This window comes from Primulina tabacum, chromosome 11, assembly GCF_025594145.1.
Source record: "Primulina tabacum isolate GXHZ01 chromosome 11, ASM2559414v2, whole genome shotgun sequence".
Classification (NCBI taxonomy): Eukaryota; Viridiplantae; Streptophyta; class Magnoliopsida; order Lamiales; family Gesneriaceae; genus Primulina; species Primulina tabacum.
In genome coordinates, this window is record NC_134560.1 from 28609052 (window position 1) to 28631361 (window position 22310).

Below are 22310 nucleotides of genomic sequence, written 5' to 3' on the forward strand. Positions count from 1 at the left end.
CATAGTTTGAATATTGATAAATATAAATCTTATCTCAATAATCATTTGCAATACTTTATCTACAACAATTTTGTATTACATACCAGAAGAATTTTATGTGCACTTTGATTAGATAAGATACGCTAATTGATAAGACTCTGTTTCCCATATATTTCTCACACATTGTTATCACACAATTTAATCCCACCTGTTTGTTTACGTAGGCGTAAGATCCCTTATCTTTTTCTTCGGCGCTCCACAGTTTCATTATTCTGTTCACAAAATTGATTCTTTTTCGTAGAGGCGTATATTGATCATATATATATTTTTTTTTGGGGTTTTAGAATCGTTAGACTTGTTTTAAATTTCGATAGATTTTCGGTGGATTACTAGTATTATTCAGATAGTTTTTTATCTACTTTTATAAACTATATTGATAAAAGAGAGAGATGTTGAGGTGAGGAAATTTTTATTTAGAATTTGGATGCAAAAACCCGAAATGGTAAATTGTTTTCCGTTTGAAGGAGGGGACTCAGAGTTAGTGTAAATCTTTTCATCAGCCATGTTGATAGTTTCTTTCAAATTTACTATGTTTGTTGCATTTTATGTTGATACAAATTTATATATGTATGAGAGACCACTCTGAAATTCAGTCGAGTGGGCCAGTTTATATATTTTTGGATCGAATTGTCTATGTTTTGAAAGAGATGTACATAAGATTTTGAATTTTGTATGGATCCGGCCTGAAGCCTTTGGTTGTAAAAGACTATGAATGAATGGAGTGTATTAGTTTACGCATGCATATATATCTTCAATGTTTATGCTGAAGCTAAATTAAAGTGGGTTCTGAAATTGTTTGAGTAGGAAATGTTTCGAAAAAACGGGGTGGTGATTGCATTTTTTGCTCCTACCATATCTGTCCTGTGATTCAGATTACCATAAACAAGAATCATTTTGCCAAAACTGAGGTGGTATTATGAACTGCTTGTTGTAGGAAAGGCATTAAAAAGCAACCAGTATGGCCTCCGGCTATCTAGAACAAGGGACCGCATTTAATCTTAAGGTTCCAAAAATTACTCCCCATTTAATGAAATTTTTATGTTTTTCTCTAATTGATTTGATAACATGCATGCTAATTACTTTACTCTGGCAGGGTAAGTATGCTGCAATTGTAGTATGTTGGTTTCTTGGCAATGGATGCCTCTTTGCTTGGAATAGCATGTTGACAATCGAGGACTATTATGCTTACTTGTTCCCGGTACCGCTTTTTCTTCCCCCAATGATTAGCTTGTTGTGTAAAATCATATACATGTCACGTGTTAGTTTTGAAGCTTAATGATTTGAATGGACTCGTTTATGATCGTGCAAGACTTGTCGAATCAAATGAGCCTGATTCTTATTCGGCATTGGTAATTTTAGCAAACAACCATGTTAACTTATTTCATGAAAGTATGATTGTTTTGAATCTAGAAAGTCGTTCTTGCTTCCTTCATATGATATTATTTACGTATGAATTTTCGATGATGATGGTATCACTAGAGCTTGGTTTTTCATCAGCGATACCACCCCTCGAGAGTGCTTACACTTGTGTACCAACCATTTGCGCTTGGAACGCTTGCGATCCTGGCTTATCACGAGGCTAAAGTCAATACAAGAATACGTAATATATTTGGATACGCTGCTTTCTTCGTAAGCACACTTTTGGTGCTCGTTGTAAGTGCCTATATCATCCTACATTGGTTCGTGTTTAGATATGTGTATCGTTTATTACATCATATTTCTTGTCTGTGACTCTTACAATGTGGTGTAGCTAGATTTAGCCACAGCAGGACGAGGCGGGATATGGACATTTGTTGGTATATGTGCAATAAGCGCGGCTTTTGGAGTTGCAGATGCTCATGTTCAGGGTGGAATGATTGGAGATCTCTCCTTTATGCAGCCTGAGTTTATTCAGGTTGATTTTACTTCTGATAACGGTGTCTTTGTTGTTTTTCGGATTCGAAAACTGATAAAATGACCTGTTTGAATTACATAACAGTCTTTTCTAGCTGGATTGGCTGCCTCTGGGGCTCTTACATCTGCTCTGAGATTGATCACAAAAGCAGCATTCGAGAATTCAAAAAACGGTCTACGGAAAGGAGCAAGTAATTTCTGAACTCATCTACTTTAATATTCTTGGGTACATTTTAATTCAAAACAAAATGACAGCTGATGTTTTTTATAATCCTTTATACCGTTTGAATTGATTTAATGCAGTTATGTTCTTTGCTATTTCGACATTTTTCGAGCTGGTCTGCCTCCTACTTTACGCCTTCATTTTTCCGAAGCTTCCGATTGTGAGATACTATCGCTCCAAAGCAGCATCAGAGGGATCAAAGACTGTTTCCGCTGATCTTGCTGCTGGAGGAGTCGAACTACAACCCGGACAAGTACGGATACATCCACACTTGATAAAAAGAATCAAGAACTTTAAAGCTAACCGAATTCGGTCTTCTCTTGATTTTTATGCAGACTGATCAACATGGAGCAAAATATTTGGAGCGACTGAGCAACAAAGAACTACTATCACGCAATGTCGATTATGCATTCGATATGTTTTTCATATACGCCCTCACCCTATCGATCTTCCCTGGTTTCTTATCCGAGGACACCGGATCACATAGCTTGGGAGGATGGTAAGGTTTTTCAAGTCCCAATAGCCTTAGTTCTCTTCACAGAAATGTTGTGACATTCTGCTGATTCGAGTCATGTTTAGGTACGCGCTTGTTCTCGTTGCCATGTACAACGTTTGGGACTTGATAGGGCGGTATGTGCCACTGATAGAGCGTATCAAGCTGAAGTCTCGGAAAGGCCTCGTGATGGCAGTTGTGGCTCGGTTTTTACTCATTCCCGCGTTCTACTTCACTGCTAAGTACGGTGATCAAGGATGGATGATAATGCTTACATCCATCTTGGGGCTAAGTAACGGTTATCTAACCGTTTGTGTGCTCACCTCTGCCCCGGAAGGCTACAAGGCAAGTATTTATACTACATATACCTATTGGATATGCACGCGTAAAATCGATGATTTCGTAATGCATTTTTGATATCGCAGGGGCCGGAGCAAAACGCGTTGGGGAACATACTTGTGGTGTTTCTCATTGGAGGTATATTCGCAGGAGTAACACTGGATTGGTTGTGGCTGATAGGGAAAGGTTGGTGAGATATAGATCCCAATGTTTATTTCTTGAATTAGCTATTCACCGAGTTGCATATTTTTGTACAGTAATTAACTTAGCATAAGATCGAAGTGGTATTATGTGACTGATTTAAGGCATGAATTCGAAAGACTCCCGTCTGCTAGACAAAAATATTCGATGCTTTATAAATTTTGAGACGAAGAAAAAAGTGGCTATGGAAATTTTAAGGGGGTCAGAGTATAATATTTTCTATGGGCTCCGTACTACTGTTGGCAATTTTTTTTCGAAATACGACCACTATGTCAAGAGACAGTATTTGCAAATCTCAGAGATCACAAAATATTGTGTTTGTAAATATTTTAAAAAATAAATATAGATTTTTTTCTGTCCAAAGTTTTGCTTTTTAACCATTTGTAAACCATATCTTATATTTTTCTCAGAGTTATATTCAATACAAAATGATATCTTGATAAATATCATTAACGGAATAGCATCCACAATCATAGAAATGTATTTAAGATTTTATTATTTATTAAAAATTATTTTTAGGAATAAGCGACTTAAAAAGAAATATGGAGAAATTAGAAGGACTTGAACTGCGAAAGTGAGAGGCCAATTTAAAAGGTTTTGATTTGGGAAATGTTCGATCTGTTGGTAAATAAATGCATCACTTCGGATCCTAGCTAGAAGGAGCTTATCGCGTGCCTTTCGTGCCACTTGATAAATATTCGAAATAAGTTCGAACTTGTTTCAACTTTTTTTAAATCTGCGTGTTTATTATTTATTCGGTAGTTTGTGAGTCGTTCGTGTCCTTTGATATTTTATTTCGACAAATAAATCATATTTACCTAATTTGTATTTTTATGCAATGTACCCCAAATGCTAGGCTAAACACAGGTTATTTAAAACCTTTACAAGCTACATATATATATATTGTTATAAATGAATACAAAATAATAACTAGAGAGAATATAAAACAAAAACAAGCAAAACAAATAAATTCAATGTATCAAAATAGTTACATGAATGACATATTTATATGTACAATAAACGGTATTTATGTTATCAAATATTCATTCTTCAAACTACCATAAGCTAGTGACGAAGGAATATCATAGCCTTCGCACGATTTTGCGACAATCTACTATTTTTCTATTTGATGGTATTTCCAATGCTCATAGCATCTAGATGTATTTCAACATCTAGTATTCAAGAGAGATAATTGTTGCCGGATATATCGAGAGCGGCAAATTCAAGCTTTGAAATATCTGACATGATCAAATCTATATAAAAACAATTTATTAATTAACAGATTATATGATATTCATAGAGAAACAATCGAATAAATAAATACAACAAATTTAAAATATACTATATGAATTCATGTAAACATATCATGAGATGGTAGTATCTTGATATGTGTCAAAGAAAAAACAAAATAATTAACGTGTATATTGAGATGCCACGAATTTAGAAATTTTTAGGAATAAAAAATGATGAACATCTATATCTATGCAATCATGCTAATAATGTATTATAAATGAATTCAAAATACTAACCAGAGAGAAAACAAAGAAAAAAGCAAGCAAAACAAGTAAATTCAATGTATCAAAAGGGCTACATGAATAACATATTTATAGATATAAGAAATCCTTAGATAAGTTAAATATAATATCAAAATGAATTGATGTTATTACGATTTTTATCATCTCCGAAAGATTTATTTAAGATTTTCTATGATCACACAATCTTTGATTATCTTGACATCTATAGTATTACAACAAAAATATAATTACCTTCCACTCAATATCGATTTCTAAAAATTAAATATGAGACAAAAATAATTCCAAAAAAAAATTTATCTAAAGATTTTCCATAATATATTTAGGAAACCAATTCAAATTTCTTTATTAAACTTGGTGAAAAATAAATTTCAAACCAAATTAAGTATATATGTGCCCAAATCATGACTTCCAATAATTCTTAGAGTAGGTCTCTTCTGAGACGGTCTCACGAATCTTATCTGTGAGACGTGTCAACCCTACCGATATTCACAATAAAAAGTAATATTCTTTCATGGATGACCCAAACAAGAGATCAGTCTCACAAAATACGACCCGTGAGACCGTCTCACACAAGTTTTTGCCTAATTCTTAATATAATTGTGTATCTATTCTAAATGTTTCCAAGTCATTTTATGGTGGATACTTGTTAGGATAACAGTTCAGAGGGTGTGAATGAAATGTTAATAAATTATGACAAGTAATGGGAAACTCAAGTTGTGTTAACATCTCAAGTCAATATTCCAATCAAACTGAATAAATTAAGCTACTAAAATATTTAAGTATGGAAACAGCTCAAGTTACTAAGTGAATACGATATATGCCAGTCTAATAGATTAGTTCAAGTTAGAAATTCAACAAAACAGATGATGAAATATAAGATAAATAAAATTATTAAAAGTAAAAGAGGGCAGAAGTTTGTCTATGGAAGTTCGAAGACTAAAACTTTGTCTCACATTTTTTGTTTCCATGAGGATCACTAGAAAGTTTGATCAGTACAACCTTTGTACAAACTCACTCCGACTTAAGACTTATATCTTGTCTAATCGAAACTCCTAGCATACTCTTTTCTTAACTCAGTCTATTCAGAAACAAGCTTCTGATAGTGATGGTGATTCTCACAATACTATGAAACTCGTGTAATAAAATATGAATGGGGAATACAAAGTGCATAATATGATCCTTAATCAATGTGATAGAACTTTGTGTATGTGTAAGGATAGCAATAAATCTTGTAAGATATGTTGTGCTATTTGAGAATGTTTGATGAAGATCAATGTAACAGTAGTCGCTTTATTAATGATGCATCTCCCTTTTATCAATGTTGGTCACCAACGTTAATAAATAGATATAGTGTGAGGCCCGGGGCCGAAGAGGGCGGGGGGTGATCGCCGATGCCATCAGTTGCACGGACAATGAGCGGCTCCTGGCAGGCTTCTAGGTGGAGGGAACATGAATGAACCGATCCCACACCGGAATGAGAAGGATTCCGAGATTGTTCAATGTAATGAACTGTACAGTTGAAGAGGGCTTCAAAGATTTGATTTGTACTACTCATATCACGAAGGTGCATCTTCTTTTCGGTAGCTCATCACATAAGAACTCAAAAGTTAAGCGTGCTTGACTTGGGGCAATTTTGGGATGGGTGACCTCCTGAGAAGTTTCCTAGGGTGCGTGTGAGTGAGGACATAAGCACGCTGGAAAGACTCGTCTTGATACAGTGAGGACAGTCGTCGAATCTGAGACGTTACAAATGGTATCAGAGCCGACCTCTCTTAGTACGGTGTGGTTCGGGGACGAACCAAGCGGAAGCTGGTGGGCATGTGAGGCCCGGGGCCGAAGAGGACGGGGGGTGATCGCCGCTGCCATCAGTTGCACGGACAATGAGCGGCTCCTGGCAGGCTTCTAGGTGGAGGGAACATTAATGAACCGATCCCACACCGGAATGAGAGGGATTCCGAGACTGTTCAATGTAATGAACTGTACAGTTGAAGAGGGCTTCAAAGATTTGATTTGTACTACTCATATCACGAAGGTGCATCTTATTTTCGGTAGCTCATCACATAAGAACTCCAAAGTTAAGCGTGCTTGACTTGGGACAATTTTGGGATGGGTGACCTCCTGGGAAGTTTCCTAGGGTGCGTGTGATTGAGGACATAAGCACGCTGGAAAAACTCGTCTTGGTACAGTGAGGACAGTCGTCGAATCTGAGACGTTACATATATTAGACACAAATGATCTTTAATCGATCTGATAGAACTTTGTGCATGTGTAATGATAGCAATAAATCTTGTAAGATATGCTGTGCTATTTGAGAATGTTTGATGAAGATCAATATAATAGTAGTCTCTTAATTAATAATGCATCTTCTTTTTATAAATGTTCTTCTCCAACTTTAATAAATAGATACAGTAGACACAGATGCATTGGTTAAGCAGATAATGCCACGTGTCCTTGTCGTGTTTCCAAATATTGTTTCCAAATATTTTAGTGGTTAATTCAAACTTCTTGGACACTAGCTAAAAGTGACCTACATATCTTTTATATTGTCTTTCCCTGTTGTCTTTAGAGAATTTTTCTAGATTAATATAAAATCTGATATATTCTGCTCATAGAATAAATGCGGACAACTTTGTTCCACTTGACCTGTTGTAGATGCTTATCAGATCAGTAGAGTAGGATGGCTTGATTTGTCTATATGATTTTGTCCATCTAATCTTATGTCAGCATAGTTGAACAACACAAATGATATTCTTTCATCGATAGTCTTGTCAATTCAGTTCATTGATTTCTGTATTTAGTAATTTATCACAAGTACATATCAATTAGATTGTGATCAATAAACTTAAATTCAAATTGAATCTTAGGAGTTTCTCATTTTTTGGTGATGTCAAAACTAAGTTGTTTGTGCAAGTAAAGACTAAAAAAATCTGAACTTTTTATCAATTGAGCTGATAAGATGCGGATATAATTTTTTTAAAAAATAACAAGAATAAGTAAATAGAATTTTATCTTGTTTTCTATCATATTTTTTTTTGAAAGGTTGATGAGAAGAGTAGCTAGGTTTGTGTCTACCACTTGAGTTGCTGTGATGACTACCACCACCAGGTGGTTTCTTTTGTCGAGACGAGGAAGAAGAATGCTTAGACTGTTATTTGGGCTTTCCCCCCTTTTTGATATCAGCCTTCTTTTGTTGTAGAAAAGTAACCACATCATAAATTTGTTTTCCCAACGTCTCAATATAGCATGTGAGAACATGCTCTTGCTTTTCAATCCTACATACCACATCAGCATTGGATCTTCAAAAAACATGCATGAGCTCAGATAGGCGACTTGATTGCATGTTCAACATTCGGAGCACTTCAGAATTTTGGACATTAAAATTTGTTTTGAACAGTTTCAGATCAAGAGATGTAACGTCCAAAACCAACCTACGTAAACCACATGTATGCAAATGAGTTAAATTACATAATTGCTTTATTTAATTGATTTTAAATGCTTACTTAATGCACATTATATGATTAAAGATATGATTGCATGATTAAATGATTATATGGTATGATTTTCATGAAATTGAAGGATTTTACCGAATATTCGATAATAGGTTAGGGAAAGGAGACCGGGAAAGACCAAGACAAAATAAATATTTTTCATTAAATATTTTCAAAACTTATTAATATGATTAAAAATGATTAGATTTTTCTAAAAATGATAGAGTTTAAATTATTTTACGGGACGAGCTCGATTTCACCCGGGAAGCCGGTTTTGGGAAAATAAGGGACTTTTAAAATATCAAATGCATTATTTTTGAAAACTAAATTTTTGCAAACTTTTATTTTTCAACTAAATAAGTGTTATTGGGCCCAATTTAACTAATTTGAATAGGCCCAATTGCTCCGATACCTGAAGGCCCAAAACCTAAGCCCATTATCATGTAAATTAAATCTATAAAAATTACAAACCTAGGTCTTTTGAAGCTTAAACCAGCCAACACCAGCACACACAACACACACTAAATTTTCAAAATATTCAAGGAGAAAAAGCTAGGGTTCTTCGTCGTCCATTCGTCATTTTTCGTGCCCCTCGCCAATGATCGTGTATTCGAGCGTTTGAATGCAAATGCACGTTTTCTAAACTCTTTTACGCAACACTTAAATCATATTATGCATGTTTTAATTATTTTTTAATGAAAAATATTTATGTTCGATGGTTTAACGATACGATGATTATTTTCAAAAGATTTAACGTTTTTACGTTTGTTTCTTTAACGCTGTGATTCCTATGGACATGCTGCCATTAGGAGGTGTTTTAGGGACGAGAAAAGAGTCATTATGGGATGAAATATACACTGGAACTTGAGCTCGGCCAAGGAGAAGAGACTTAGGGTTTTCCTAGGCTACTCGATGAGGAAGAAGGCTCGGCTAGGGCTGGGCTGGGCTGGGCTGCTTGCGGCTCGGCCAAGGCTATTTGGGGATCGGTAAGGGTCATGTTTAGGGGTCTGGTAGGGTCTTGACAGGGCTAGTACTGTGGTCTGTCAAGAACGGAAGAGTGCATGATCGCATGGATCGTGAATCGCGATCAAGTGCAGCGTGAGGGTCAGGGCTCGGTCTAGGAGGGTCCATTAGGGTCTAGGGAGAATGGTCAAGGTTCAACGTCATGGGCTAGTATAGGGTGGCTTGATGGTGGCTCGAGCAAACATAAGGGGGACTCGCGTGGCTCTTGTTCATGTACGCAATGTGCGGTGCATGGGCTAGGGGCTGGTCAACTGGGTTAGGCTAGGTCGGTGAGGGTCCAGGAGGCTCAAGGGAGGGGCTGGTCCAGGATGGTCCGATGGTGGCTCGACAAAATCGAGTCGTGGCTCAATATGTTAGGATAGGGTTCGATCGAGGCTAGGAAAAAGAAAGGGGTTCAAACCATTGTCCACGGGGGTCGGTTCATAGTCCACGAGGGTATTATAGGTATAAAAAATCTATGTTTAAAATTTGGAAAGAAAATATTAAAGTTTGAATTAATCCGGGAATAAAACGCTTCGTGAATTAGTAATTAAAGAATTAAATCGAAATCATCAAATTTAGATCAAATAAAAATCTTAAAAATTTAGTTTAAGCTTAAATAATTATTTGGGAGCGTCTAGCATAAATAAAAGTAAGAAAAAGTCAAAATTGAAAAAATTTACGTCTAGGGGCAAAACGGTCATTTTACACGTGGGCAGAACAAAAAGGCTTGCAGCGTGCCGAAGGGTCATAACGCATGATAAATGATATAAAATGATGATTTTTATGAAAATATGATGTTTTATTATTTATGGTAAAGTTGTGCAATTTTTATAGTTAAAATGATATTTTTGGAAAGCTGATATTTTATGATTTAAAAAAGAAAAATATTTTGATGGATGCGAATTAACGGTGACAAAAGGATAGAGAATATGTGAGGAATCCGTTTTAAGAAGGAACGATGAACTTACAAATTTACGGGAATGTCCTGAGGTAAAAGGCCCAGAGGGAGCTCGTTTACGAGAGAAGGCCCAGAGGGAGTTCGACGATCGTATTTTCATGGCGGTGCTAGTGCTCGTTCCCATGCGCAATGGTAAGCTAAGACTGATCAGTCGACCAGAGGATAAAAGGTTAGTCACTTTCAAGAATCAAACTTCACCCAAAATGATGCAAAGTTTTACGATTTTATGATTTTATGATATATGATTTATTTATGCTTAAAATAATTTTAAATTAAAGTATGATTTTAATGCATGTGCTTGTATATGTATTATTTGCTACTCATGTTTAGAACATGCTGAGTCATTAGACTCACTAGGTTTAGTGCGGCAGGTGATGATGATATTGATGGAGGCGCTGACGCTTGAGTGGATCGAGTACGACAATACATTCCCGAAGGACATTTATTTCCGCACTAGATTGATAGGAAAAGTTTAAAAGATTTTCTTAAGGATCTTATTAGATATTTTATACTTTATTTTGAAGTTAATTTTGATCAAGTTAAAGGCAGAAGTCGAATTTTGGTAATTGACGATTTTAGAGATTTTATGTACTTTAGATTTAAATTGTTAAATTATTTTGATTTATGAAAATGTTAAGTTATTTATAAATGGTGATTTTCGAATTAATGGAAAAAAAATTTAGTAGAATTTCAAAGTTAAAAAGTGAGGGTCGTTTCATGAGAAGATGCCATATGATCTGCTCTAAGACTAGAAACTTCATTATGAGTTGAGATAAGGCTTGTTGAACTATGTCTGCATCATCAAATTGAGATGATTCTTATTCAAGTCCTTGATCTGTTTCTTGAACTTTTGGACGTGAAATTGGTGGGGATTTTTGTTGCATCTCAATTTAAGCAAATTTTGGTCCGACCCAAGTTGAAGACTAATTTGGGGTTCATAGCCATTAGCAATTTCTTCATTGTGAATTTCTTGGATCTGTGGCATAATTTGTTAATCTCCTTCTTGTGCCGGTAACTCCCTGAGGAGTCAAACGTGGAGGAGCTTGAAACATATCATAGATGAGATCGTCAAATGATGCTAGTGGCACGGGGGATGTAACACTTGGTTGTTCTGGTACTTTATTAGGTTGAAGATGGGATGTAGTGATCTGTTGCTCTATTCATTCAAGCTGTTGAATAATTGGTGATGTTATATCTGAGGCAGATTCCACTACCACTTGATGTAGAGGAATGGTGGTTGTGATTATGAATTAGTTTCGTGTGGAACATATTGGATTAATTCTGGAGTAATTGTTTTGTCCAGAGTTTTTAGCATCTCAGCTGTTTAAGTCGATGGTATTTCTGGGAGGGTTTCAAAAGAGTGTGGAGGCATTTGAACTTCTTCGAGTTGTTCAATAGCTGGTTATTGTTGTGTCTGATCCTTAGGGTTGGTTTCAACACTCATCCGTTATTGATTATGAGGAGATTGTTCTGTTTGCTTTTTCTGTTCTTCTGAATTCATTCGTTCTATTGGAATATGGTCCATCGGAACTTCAAGGTCAAATAGATCTTATGATTATGAGCTGGTTTTTCCTTGCAGAGGAAAAGACAGCTTTCTATTAGCAACATAGCTAAGAAATCTCTTCTCTAAATTGCTTATGGAATTATTTTAGTCTCATTCCATTCCACAATCATGTTTTCTTATTATGTTATCATCTGCAACATTTCAAGTGTTATGATTTTGGAGTGGTGTCAGAACGTTCTGATATGCACCCACTTGTTAAATTTCATCATCTAAATTTGAACTTGTTATCAAACTCATGCCTTGTAAAATTGATGCAAGTTTGAATTGTTGATAATGGTTTCGATGGCTCCACTAGAGTGCCTTTTCCGTTGTCTAACATATTGATATGAGAATGTATAGCCTGATGGGATTTAATGTTGGTCTCAAATATCTTCAGACCAAGAAAAACATTTCTGATCGGAATATCTAGGATAAGATATGGTCTGATGTGTTTGTTGAATTGTTTCATCAACTTGGTACTTTTGGTTCTCTTCTTCTTCTTCTCAAGAACTAAAGAGAAGACTTTGTTGATTAAGAGCTTCTCGTGATCAGAATCAATCCCTTCTGATTCAGATACTTCAATCACCAGTTTGCGCTTAATGGGTGCCTTCTTTGGAGATTTTATCTTCTTCTTTTCTTTCAGAGCTTCCTTATTTACTTTCAACATATCATCATTTGTAATATATTATTTGATCTGAAACGTTAATGGACTTTTTATTAAACATTTTGTGAGAATGCAGAGTTGATATGATTAGAGGTGTAATTGGAGTGTTTATAAGGTGGGTTGAATAAACACTCTTGATTTTGTTTCCTTCTTAAATATGAATCAGTTCTTAGAGGAACTGATCCCGAAATCTTGTTTGTCGATATAAATCAGTCAACTGATAATAGCGCAGAAATAGAATTAAATATAAATTAAATACTGAGGAATGATATAATGTAAAAGTGAAAGAATAACTGAAATAAACACACTAATTTTTATGGACTTTCGGAGACTTCAAATGCTCTTACGTCATCCTTCTATCACGAGAATATGCTTTTACTAAAAGAATTTGATATATTATAATAGATTGTAATAATTCACTTCAGTTTGTCTTACACAATGCAAAATTTAAACTCTTAGTCTATCAACACTTTTACAGTAATTAACTGAATCGCTCTAACTTTAGCATGAATACTACGAATAAATACAATGAATTTAGAGCTGAGTGTGCGATCTGTAAACTGAGAAAGGTTTGAGAAATGTATTGCAACTTCGTGTGTTTCGCCCACCTTCTTCAACTGATTCGATCTGCTATAAATACTCTTCAATCCCAACGGTCGTATTTAATGCATTAAATGATTAATATCCATTCAATTGTTGTTTAGTTACTTTATCTGATAGTAGTACAAGATATTCAGATTGTTCTGTTCTGATTGATATGTTTTGCTTTGGTACTATCTGTCGGTCTGTCTACTGATACTTCAATTGATGACGTTGTCAATTGATTAATTCAACTGGACATTATCACTTCTAGCTGATGCCCTATCAGTTATGAATATTTCAGTTGATAAAGGTTTTTCAGTTCACTTCAAATGAAGTCTTCAGATATGACTACTCGATTTGTCCGATCAGTTTGTTTCTTCAGTTCTCTTACGGATTATCTTGTCAAACTCTTAAACTTTTAATATTCCAACGATTTGCCAATTTTCGGTGTTTAAAAAAATTAGTTTTCTTGAACTGATGATTGATAACAAAATTGATTGTAGAAAAAATAATGTACAGATTCGTACATAATCAAGAATAATAATTTTATTGATTTTGAAAGAGGTAAGTAGAGATTCGTACAATCATTTAAAAAAATAGAAAATCTTCAAACTAACAACTCACTTAGGACGCTAGATTATTTTTTAGACTTTTCTCAACTGGTCCTTTATCAATTGATTTGTCTGGTTCACTTCTTTTCTTGGTACTTGTCCCTGCTGCTTCTGTCTTTTGTTCTTCCCCCTTTTTATCAACACCCGCTGCTCTGGAAAAGAGAAGGAATGCTGAAATGACCTTTGCATATACCTCAACCAGCTGATTCGGTACTATGCCAATCTTCTTAGATAGACTTGTATGAACACAATCAATCCGGTTGCTGAATAGTTTCTGGGAGGAGAGCAATGTAGGAATTGTAACTGATTCTCTTTTCATCTTTTCGACTGATTTGAAGAGGACAGATCTGTCCTTTGTCAGCTTCTTCTAGTCTTGCATTTTGTGATCTTTCAATGTGTCCAGGCTTAAAGAATACAACAGCTGAGTAGATTTGATTTGAGAAATATTGGAACCAAGATTAGTCAGTTCTGATAGAATATTGTTTATCATTACATCAGCTGCTAGTGGAAGTTCAGGGGATAATTATTCAGTAGGATCTTTTTCCTTCCCCTTTCACTTCTGAAAAAATTACACTACAGCAAGCTAATCTGGGGCAGCATCTATGTCTATATATGCTGCTAGTTAATCTATTGTTGCTTCTTCGACTGTCTGACTAAGAGGCTGATCCTGATGATCAGTTGCAGAGCTAGATGCCTCAGCAGTCTTCTTGGTAATCAGTTTTTTAGCAGCTTCAAAAATAAATAAAGTTTCAGGAATCATCAGGTTTGTTGATGGAAATTCTGGTGCGGCTGATGTTTCCTGGACTGAAGGAGTGACAATTTGTTCAGTTGGTAACAGAAATGCTTCAGCTTGGACTTACACTTCTGTTGTTGATATCATTTCTTGATCTTTAATAGTTTCAACAACGTCATCAACAGCTCAATCATCTTTATATTCCATTTTAATAACCTCAGTGACTGACTGCATCATTTCATCTACATTTGCTAATGTAAGATCTTCTTCAGTGTATATAGATGGTTGTGTTGTTGGTTCAGAAACTGGTAGGAAAATCAAAGCTTTGGATGAGGAAGGTTGTTTATCGGCGGAGAGTGGAGGAGGTACCTATGGAACCAGTTCAACTGTTTGGACCAAAACGGACTTTGATTCAGCTGGAGCTGTCAACTGCTCCTCTACTGTTTCAGTTGGAATGACCTCCTCACCTGGGTTTAGAACTGCTGGTCTCTACTGGAACATGTAGTTGCTGTCCCATCTCCCAATTCTAAACTTTCGTCTGGAGAGAGATGAGATCAGAGTCCAGTTGTTGAAAAACTACTCTATCTTCATATGCAGGAGGACCGGTTGGATCATAATTCGACCTTAATTCAGCTTTCACCTCAGCCAGCCTCTTGATTCTCATAAGATCAAATAAGTATGACCTTCTTTCCATGGCTTGGGCGAATATGGTGGCTTTGACAGCTTTCATAACAGCTTATTCCAGTGAGATGAATTGCTTCAGAACTTCTTTCTTCTCCAGTTTCATCGCAAGAGTGATATTTCTGAATTCCATCCACTCGTCATAATGCTCTATCTTCAACTCCACATGCTTATTAATGGCTTCCATAATGAGGTCAATTTGAGTCTTAATGACATTGATGTGTTGTGATTCTTCAGTTAGATTTTCCTTGCCTTTCATATCAGTTAGGGCATGAGGCAAATCAAGAGCTGAACCAGTTGTGTCCACCACCTCTCTAATGATCACTCATTTTGGACGTGCTGGTGGTAAGATTGTGAGGCGAACAATTGTTGTGAGAGGATCTGGACTCGCGGTCAGTTTCAGCTTCTATCCTAATTCAGTTATGATTGTTGAGGGTAGTCAGCTGCAGTCTTTTTCTTCAGTTTGGCTGTAGATGGAACTGATTGAATTGGTACTACAGGAAGAGGTTGCTCAGCTCCTGAGGGTAGTAGTTTGAGCCCAGGAAGAGCTCCTGAAGTGGCAGATGGCTTGATCTTCTGAGACCTTGGCTTCTTCATCATTACAAGAGAGGGGCTCTTCTTGGAATCACTGGTATTCAGGACAAGTTTCTTTTTGGACTTGGTAGTAGCATTTGTTTTTACCTTGTCAGTTTTCTTAGCCTTACCAGCTGGGCATGTCAACGCCTGATTTATTTGACTGAACTTTCGCGGCTATGTAGATTTGAACTTGATAACTATAGAGGAAGATACTGGAAGTATCCCTGAATCCTCAACTAACCTGCTCAGCTGAAGTGCGAAGCCTTTTGACTGCTTCGAATTCTGCACACTTCAAAATTGTGAAGAGGATAGATAAGCAGTTCATTTTAATCTCCTTGAAAATAGCAGTCGTAACCTGAAACTTTTCAAGAGTGAGGGTAGCAAAAGAGCCTGGTTTTTCTAGAATGCCCTTCGCAACAATATCTGCCTTTTGCTGTTCTCTAGCTTCAGTTCCTTCTTCGGATCAGACACTTTGACTATTTGTCCAGTTGCTGATAGAAGGGTCTGCATTTCTTCGATATCAGAGACAGGAACCTCTGAGAAACTGGAGAGGCCTTCAGTTGGGAGTTGAAACAGAGTTCTAAAACACTCTTCATCCACAACCATAGTATGGTCGTTCACCTTCATCTGAATTTTCCTGCCACAAATGACTGAGCTAGAGACTCATAGATTGACAAAATCTCAGCAAAGTGGATTTCTTGGATCACCAATCCTGGAAAGGTATGGTCGTTCACCTTCATCTAAATTTTCTTGTCAACAGTGACTGAGCTAGACTCATAGATTGACAGAATCTCGGCAGAGTGGATTTCTTGGGTCGCCAACCCTAGAAAGGTACAAAGCCCAGATGCTTCAATCTTTTCAAATAAGCTGCGAACAAATTCTTTAGAGGTTGCGAGAATCAATTCAAAATCGATTGCAATAACATTCAATAGATAAGCTGGTGTTTGAGATGCCATTTGAGTTGATTTTAGATGTAAAGATAGAAGAATGCAAGTGAATTGCTCATAAAAATTGAGAGTTTGAAACTTTGTAAATGGTGAGAAAACTTATGAAAAGGCGGTTTCTATTATATCTTGTGACCGTTCAAATTATGGACATGGGCAGTCCGTGAAAGGTTTGACCAAATAAATAAGATATTCAACCGTGGGTCATTTAAATTTAGAAACTGAAGTTTGGCCGTTACGTAAAAACGAGATTTAAACATTGGATTTTAAAATTTGAATAAGCAATTTATAATTTGTCACAATTTCAATTAAGGAACTTAAACGAGTTAAAGTTAATCAACTTATGGGATAATATCAGTTTATTCAGATATGAATAAATTTAAATAAGCAATTTATACTTGGTCAAAATTTCAATTAAAGAACTTAAACGAGTTAAAGTTAATCAACTTATGGGATAAGATCAGTTTATTCAAATACTAACTGATCAGTTCGAAACTGATTCGGTTTATTTTAAGAACAACTGACTGTTGTCTTATCAATTGACTTATTGAAACTCAATGTTCCCCCTAAATTAAGTATTTAGGATAATAAATAAGCCTTAAAATATTTCTAAAGTAAGAAATTTTAGTCTCGGTAATGACTTGGTGAAGATATATGTTGCCTGTTGTTCAGTTGTGATATATTCCAGTCTAATGTCCTTTTTGAGAGCTTGATCTTTGATGCAGTGATGTCTGACATCAATGTGTTAGGTTCTGGAATGAAGAACTAGATTATATGAAATCGCAATGGAGCTGGTGTTATCACAGAAGATTGGTGACTCTTCAGCTACTACTCCATAATATTTCATTTGTTGCTGAATCCAGAGCAGTTGAGCACAACAACTTCCAGCAGCTAGATATTCAGCTTCAATTGTGGAAGTAGCAATTGATGTTTGCTTTTTGCTGAACCATGAGATCAATCTGCATCCTAGAAATTGACATGATCCACTTGTATTGAAATGCCTGAAACGTTTATTACTAAAAATACTACTAATTTTTTCTTAAAAAATAATTATAACTTTAAGTGTGTATGCAATGCCAATGCAAAATACACATTTTAAAATAATAGTAATCAACTAACAGATAAAAATACCGCAGTTAGAAAATGATAAATCGTCAACCTAGAATTAAGTTTAAAATAATGCAAGTATGAAACGTGTAAAAATCCTAACAAAATCAATAGGTAAAACGATCGCGTATAAAATATTCATGTCTACTCCTAACTCAAAACATGATGTGCGGAAAATACGGTCCTCGGGTTCGCGTGCTCTGCTTACTCAGTCTTCGGCACCTCCAATCTCCTGATCAATATGCTCACATGCATCATTCACATCTAATGAGTATAAAAACTCAACACACATGTAACGTCATAACAAATACATATACATAGCTCGCAACAGTGAAAAGTACTGTGATAAAAATACGTTTCATGATCTTAAAAAGATGTAAAAATATTCATGACCTGTCAAAGCATAAACATTTTCATAAGGTATCTCATCATATCAACATATACGTATTTTTTTCCTTAATTCTAATTCCGTTCATTTGTTGCGACTTTCGTATAATCGTATTAGGAGATGGATACATCTACGTATAACCACGATACCCGGCGGCGGGGACATCAGCGACAGTATTACCCATTCACTGAGCCTTGGCCTTACATGTTGTCGTATTATTGTATCATTTTATTAGTCACAAACAACTCACATCTTTCAAAACAAATCATCATATTCATCACTTAATAAAATCATGCATATACGTAAACTTTCCTTAAAATCAAGCATACAACGTATTTTTCGTATTTTCATAAAAATTCATATTCATGATAACATAACATTTGAAACATGTCAAATCGTGTTTAGGACACTGTCAGGACTAAAAACTAGACTCGGGTGCAAAATGATCATTTTGCCTCTGAAACCCTAATTGACCATTTTACCCCTAGACCTCTAAATTTTGCCCGAAGTCAACAAAACTCCTTAAAACACCTCAAAAACATTTGTAAAAAATTCTTAGACGTAAAATCGAGCCCGTTTCAAAACTTATATTATTCGTTTTAAAACATGGACTGGAGTTCCGGTTTTAACCCGAATCGACCCGAAACTTTACCAAAATTTTCTCAACTTAAACCGTGACTTGAACCTACCCAACCAGCCTCAAAACCACTCATTCCAGATCCCTTAGGACCTACGAATCATGCCTAGAAGTTGTTGAAAATTTCCAGCGCGTTACAACCTACAAACCCTAATGCATTAAATCTTCAAACTTTCGACTCTAGGTCCTACCAACCCAAGCCAGCCTTGAACCAACCCTTCCTAGCCCACCTTTGGATCCTCCTGGACCGACCTAACCCCAGGTCCCAACTCCCAGCCCCATGCACGCTACAAGACGCAAACACTCACTAGCCCTCAAACACGCCCCAACCGAGACCAACCCTTAAACTTCTCGCCCAATCGGCCTCATAACTCCATCCATAAGCATTTGAGCCCTCCTAGCCACGGCTCAGACCCACCATGGTCTGGTCCTAGGCTAGGAACGGCCTTTACACAGCCGGCGCACCACAGAAACCTTCGATCTAGTCATATAGCCGCTAAGTTTCTCTACACAAACCGATCGGCCCTGTAATGTACCATAACTTTAAAACTACTTAAAATTTGCGGAAAATAAAATTTTTCTTAAATAAATAATAATATCTCAAAATGAAATACAAATAAAATGTTTGTCTAAATATTTGAAATGTAAAAGAGCTTGCAACAAGTACTTGTTTAAACAACAGGAAATAATTTCATGAAAATCAGAGTAAATGAATTTAACGTGCGTAAAAATTCTTGAAAACTTAAGCGGTCATCGGGTTAGGCCGCCGCACCGTCCGAGCCAACTCACTAGTCCCTGCCTCTCGCCTCATCATACTCGTTCTCACCGACATCGTTCAAGTCTAGTGAGTCTAAAGACTCAACATGTCTAAACTGAGAGTAGCAAGTATTATATAATAAAACCACATGCATTTAAAAGTGGCACATACATACTTAAACTCTGAGCATCCTTACATAAACATAGACGTGTTGCATCATACATACTTAAACATGCATAAACATCATCATTTTGTGTAGAGATATGTTTCCAAGAAAGTGACCCATAACATAATGCGCATGATCAGACTAAACATACTTATATAGCATTGAGGGCTTCTTTGGATCTCGCTTGGGCGTCTGCGGTACATACTAAAACATTTTTTTTTTCAGAATTCCTGGCGCTCGGGCAGTAACATTTTATCGCTCAGCAACGCTTGTCCAGAGGGCCTTGCGCTCGGGCGGTAAAAGCTTACCGCTCGGGCGCCGCCCAGTTCCAACGAAGCCTGCAACTCGAAATCTTCAAGAAACAAATGAATACATTTTATCACAGTTTGAGTAGTCACACGAGAAAAATCAAAACTCACTCGTCTCTTGTCCAAAAATTACAAATTTACTGTGAAATCGAAGATATTAAAAAAAATCGTTTTGGTACGTTTTTGAAATTTCTTTCTGAATCCTCAAAAAGTCCCCCGACTCGCTAAATTTTGCGTACCGGATATAAATATGACCCGACGGGTAAAAATATCCAACCAAGGCCCATTTTCGAAAATATAACCTAAATACACCATATATTAATTAATTAAAAAGAATTATTTAGTAAAAATACTTTTCCTAATTATCCCCGGTCTCCGTTCTTCGTTCGAGCGCGAAATGCAACTTAAATCTCTAATGCATGAAATCTTAACAAACAATTAAATAAATACTTATCCATGCAATAATCATGCATTAAATACATAAAAATCATTAAAGACATATTTTAAATAAAAATCCTAGATTGAATGCAGTCAGGTTACGTAGTTTGAATTTCCTAGACCTTACATGTTCTTCTGCGATGAGCTGACATCCTGCATGGTCTGCATCCGAATTGCCAGCTAAATTGAAAGATGAATACTTAGCATACCATAAGCCCACATTCTGTGTGTCGTTTAGATATTTCAACATACTTTTAGCAGCTAGGGAATGAGATTGTTTAGGATTAGCTTGAAATATGGCAAATAAGCATACTACAAACATAATATCAAGACGACTAGAAGTTAGGTATAATAAAGAACCTTAAAACCTCTGTAGAGTGTCATCTCAACTGATATTTCTCCTTCATCTTTATCTAATTTAACTGTTGAACTCATGGGAGTCAATGCAGCTGAACATGTTTTCATGCCAAATTTCTTCAGCAATTCCTTTGTGTATTTGGTATGACTGAGATAAATATCAGTTTCCAGTTGCTTCACTTGCAGATCTAGAAAGAACATCAGTTCACCCATCATGCTCATCTTGAATTTATCATGCATCAACTTAGCAAAATTATCGCATAATTTGGGGTTAGTTGACCAAAATATGATATCATCAACATAAATTTGAACAATCAATGAATTATCTTTCTTTGTAAATTTGAACATAGTTCTATCAACTGTTCCCACTGTAAAATCATGATCAATCAAGAACTTTGATAAAGTCTCGTACCAAGATCTAGGTGCTTGTTTTAGACCATACAAAACTTTATTAAGATGATAAACGTGATCAGGCAGTAGGTGATGTACAAAACCTTGATGATGTTCTTTATGCACTCTTTCTTATAACTGACCATTCAGAAATGCGCTTTTAACATTTATCTGATACACTTTGAAGTTTTTGAATGATGCGTAGACTAGGAATATCTTGATTGCTTCCAGTCTAGAAACAGGAGCATAAGTCTCGTCGTAGTATATTTCTTCTTCCTGTCTGTTGCCTTGTGCGACCAGTCTCGCTTTATTGCACACAATTGAATCATCTTCGTTCAGTTTGTTTTTTATACCCATTCGGTACCTATGATAGATTTTGGAGAAGCTCTTGAACTAAATTCCAGACATTGTTATGTGTAAACTGATTAAGTTTTTCTTGTAATGACGCAACTAGGATCAGCTAGAGCTTCTTTAGTTTTCTTTGGTTTTAGTTGCAATAAAAAAGTAGAATGTATAAATAAGTTCAGCATCTGATTTCTGGTTTTTACTGGATCAGATGGGTTACCTAATACTAAGTTGTGATGATGGTTTCTGCTCCATCTGTAGTTGGATCTGTTTGACATGTTTAAAAATCTGGTTCAGTTTGTAACTGACCAGTTTTTTCTGCTTTAGTTGGAACATCATTAGTTTGAGGTTGAATGTTATCTAGTTGTTCATCAAATTGATTATCAAATAACTGTATTTTGTCCAACTGGTGGTTCTAACACTTCTGGCTCTGGTGTTTGAAGAGAATTTTTGACAATATGATTTTCATCTTCACTGTCATCCTCCAAACTTATATATGTTAAGCGATTTAGCAGCTCAACTGGATCATTTAGCGTCTCATAAAATACATGTATAGGTTCTTCAACATTAAAAGTACGTTTATTAAAAATTTTATAAAATTTTCTAATTGATGAATAACCAAGAAATAATCCTTCATCGGATTTAACATCGAAGACAGTTAGATTATTCTTATCATTGTTATAAATGAAGCATTTGCGCTCGAACATTTTAAAGTATGAAACACACTTTTCTTACCATACTATATCTCATATGGTGTTTTCGAATGACTTTTATTAATCATCGATATGTTTTGAGTATAACACGCTGTTTTAACTGTTTTCTGCTCAAAACCTTTGAGAAATACCAGAATCAGCTAGCATTGTTCTTGCTGCCTCCTTAAGAGTTCGATTTCTCCTTTGAGCTACACCA

General features: G+C 35.8%; 1 protein-coding gene across 2 annotated transcripts; it reads left to right on the forward strand.

Moving 5' to 3' along the window:
- Positions 1–292: 292 nt before the first annotated feature.
- On the forward strand, positions 293–3306 carry LOC142519382 (equilibrative nucleotide transporter 3-like). Of its 2 annotated transcripts, none has more exons than XM_075622383.1 (10): positions 293–516; positions 974–1042; positions 1133–1237; positions 1537–1692; positions 1790–1933; positions 2018–2123; positions 2236–2408; positions 2491–2654; positions 2735–2993; positions 3074–3306. In XM_075622383.1, the coding sequence occupies exons 2-10, from the start codon at positions 998–1000 to the stop codon at positions 3179–3181; spliced, it is 1260 nt and encodes a 419-aa protein (XP_075478498.1). In that variant the 5' UTR covers positions 293–516; positions 974–997; the 3' UTR covers positions 3182–3306. The 2 variants fall into 2 exon arrangements, with proteins under 2 accessions (XP_075478498.1, XP_075478499.1); XM_075622384.1 differs by having other exon boundaries at positions 309–436.
- Positions 3307–22310: the final 19004 nt, after the last annotated feature.

Coding starts and splice junctions, on each gene's coding strand:
- LOC142519382 (XM_075622383.1), top strand. CDS start 998: ATGGCCTCCGGCTATCTAGAACAAGGGACCGCATTTAATCTTAAG. Junction 1,238..1,536: donor ATTATGCTTACTTGTTCCCG/GTACCGCTTTTT, acceptor GTTTTTCATCAG/CGATACCACCCCTCGAGAGT. Junction 1,934..2,017: donor TGCAGCCTGAGTTTATTCAG/GTTGATTTTACT, acceptor ATTACATAACAG/TCTTTTCTAGCTGGATTGGC.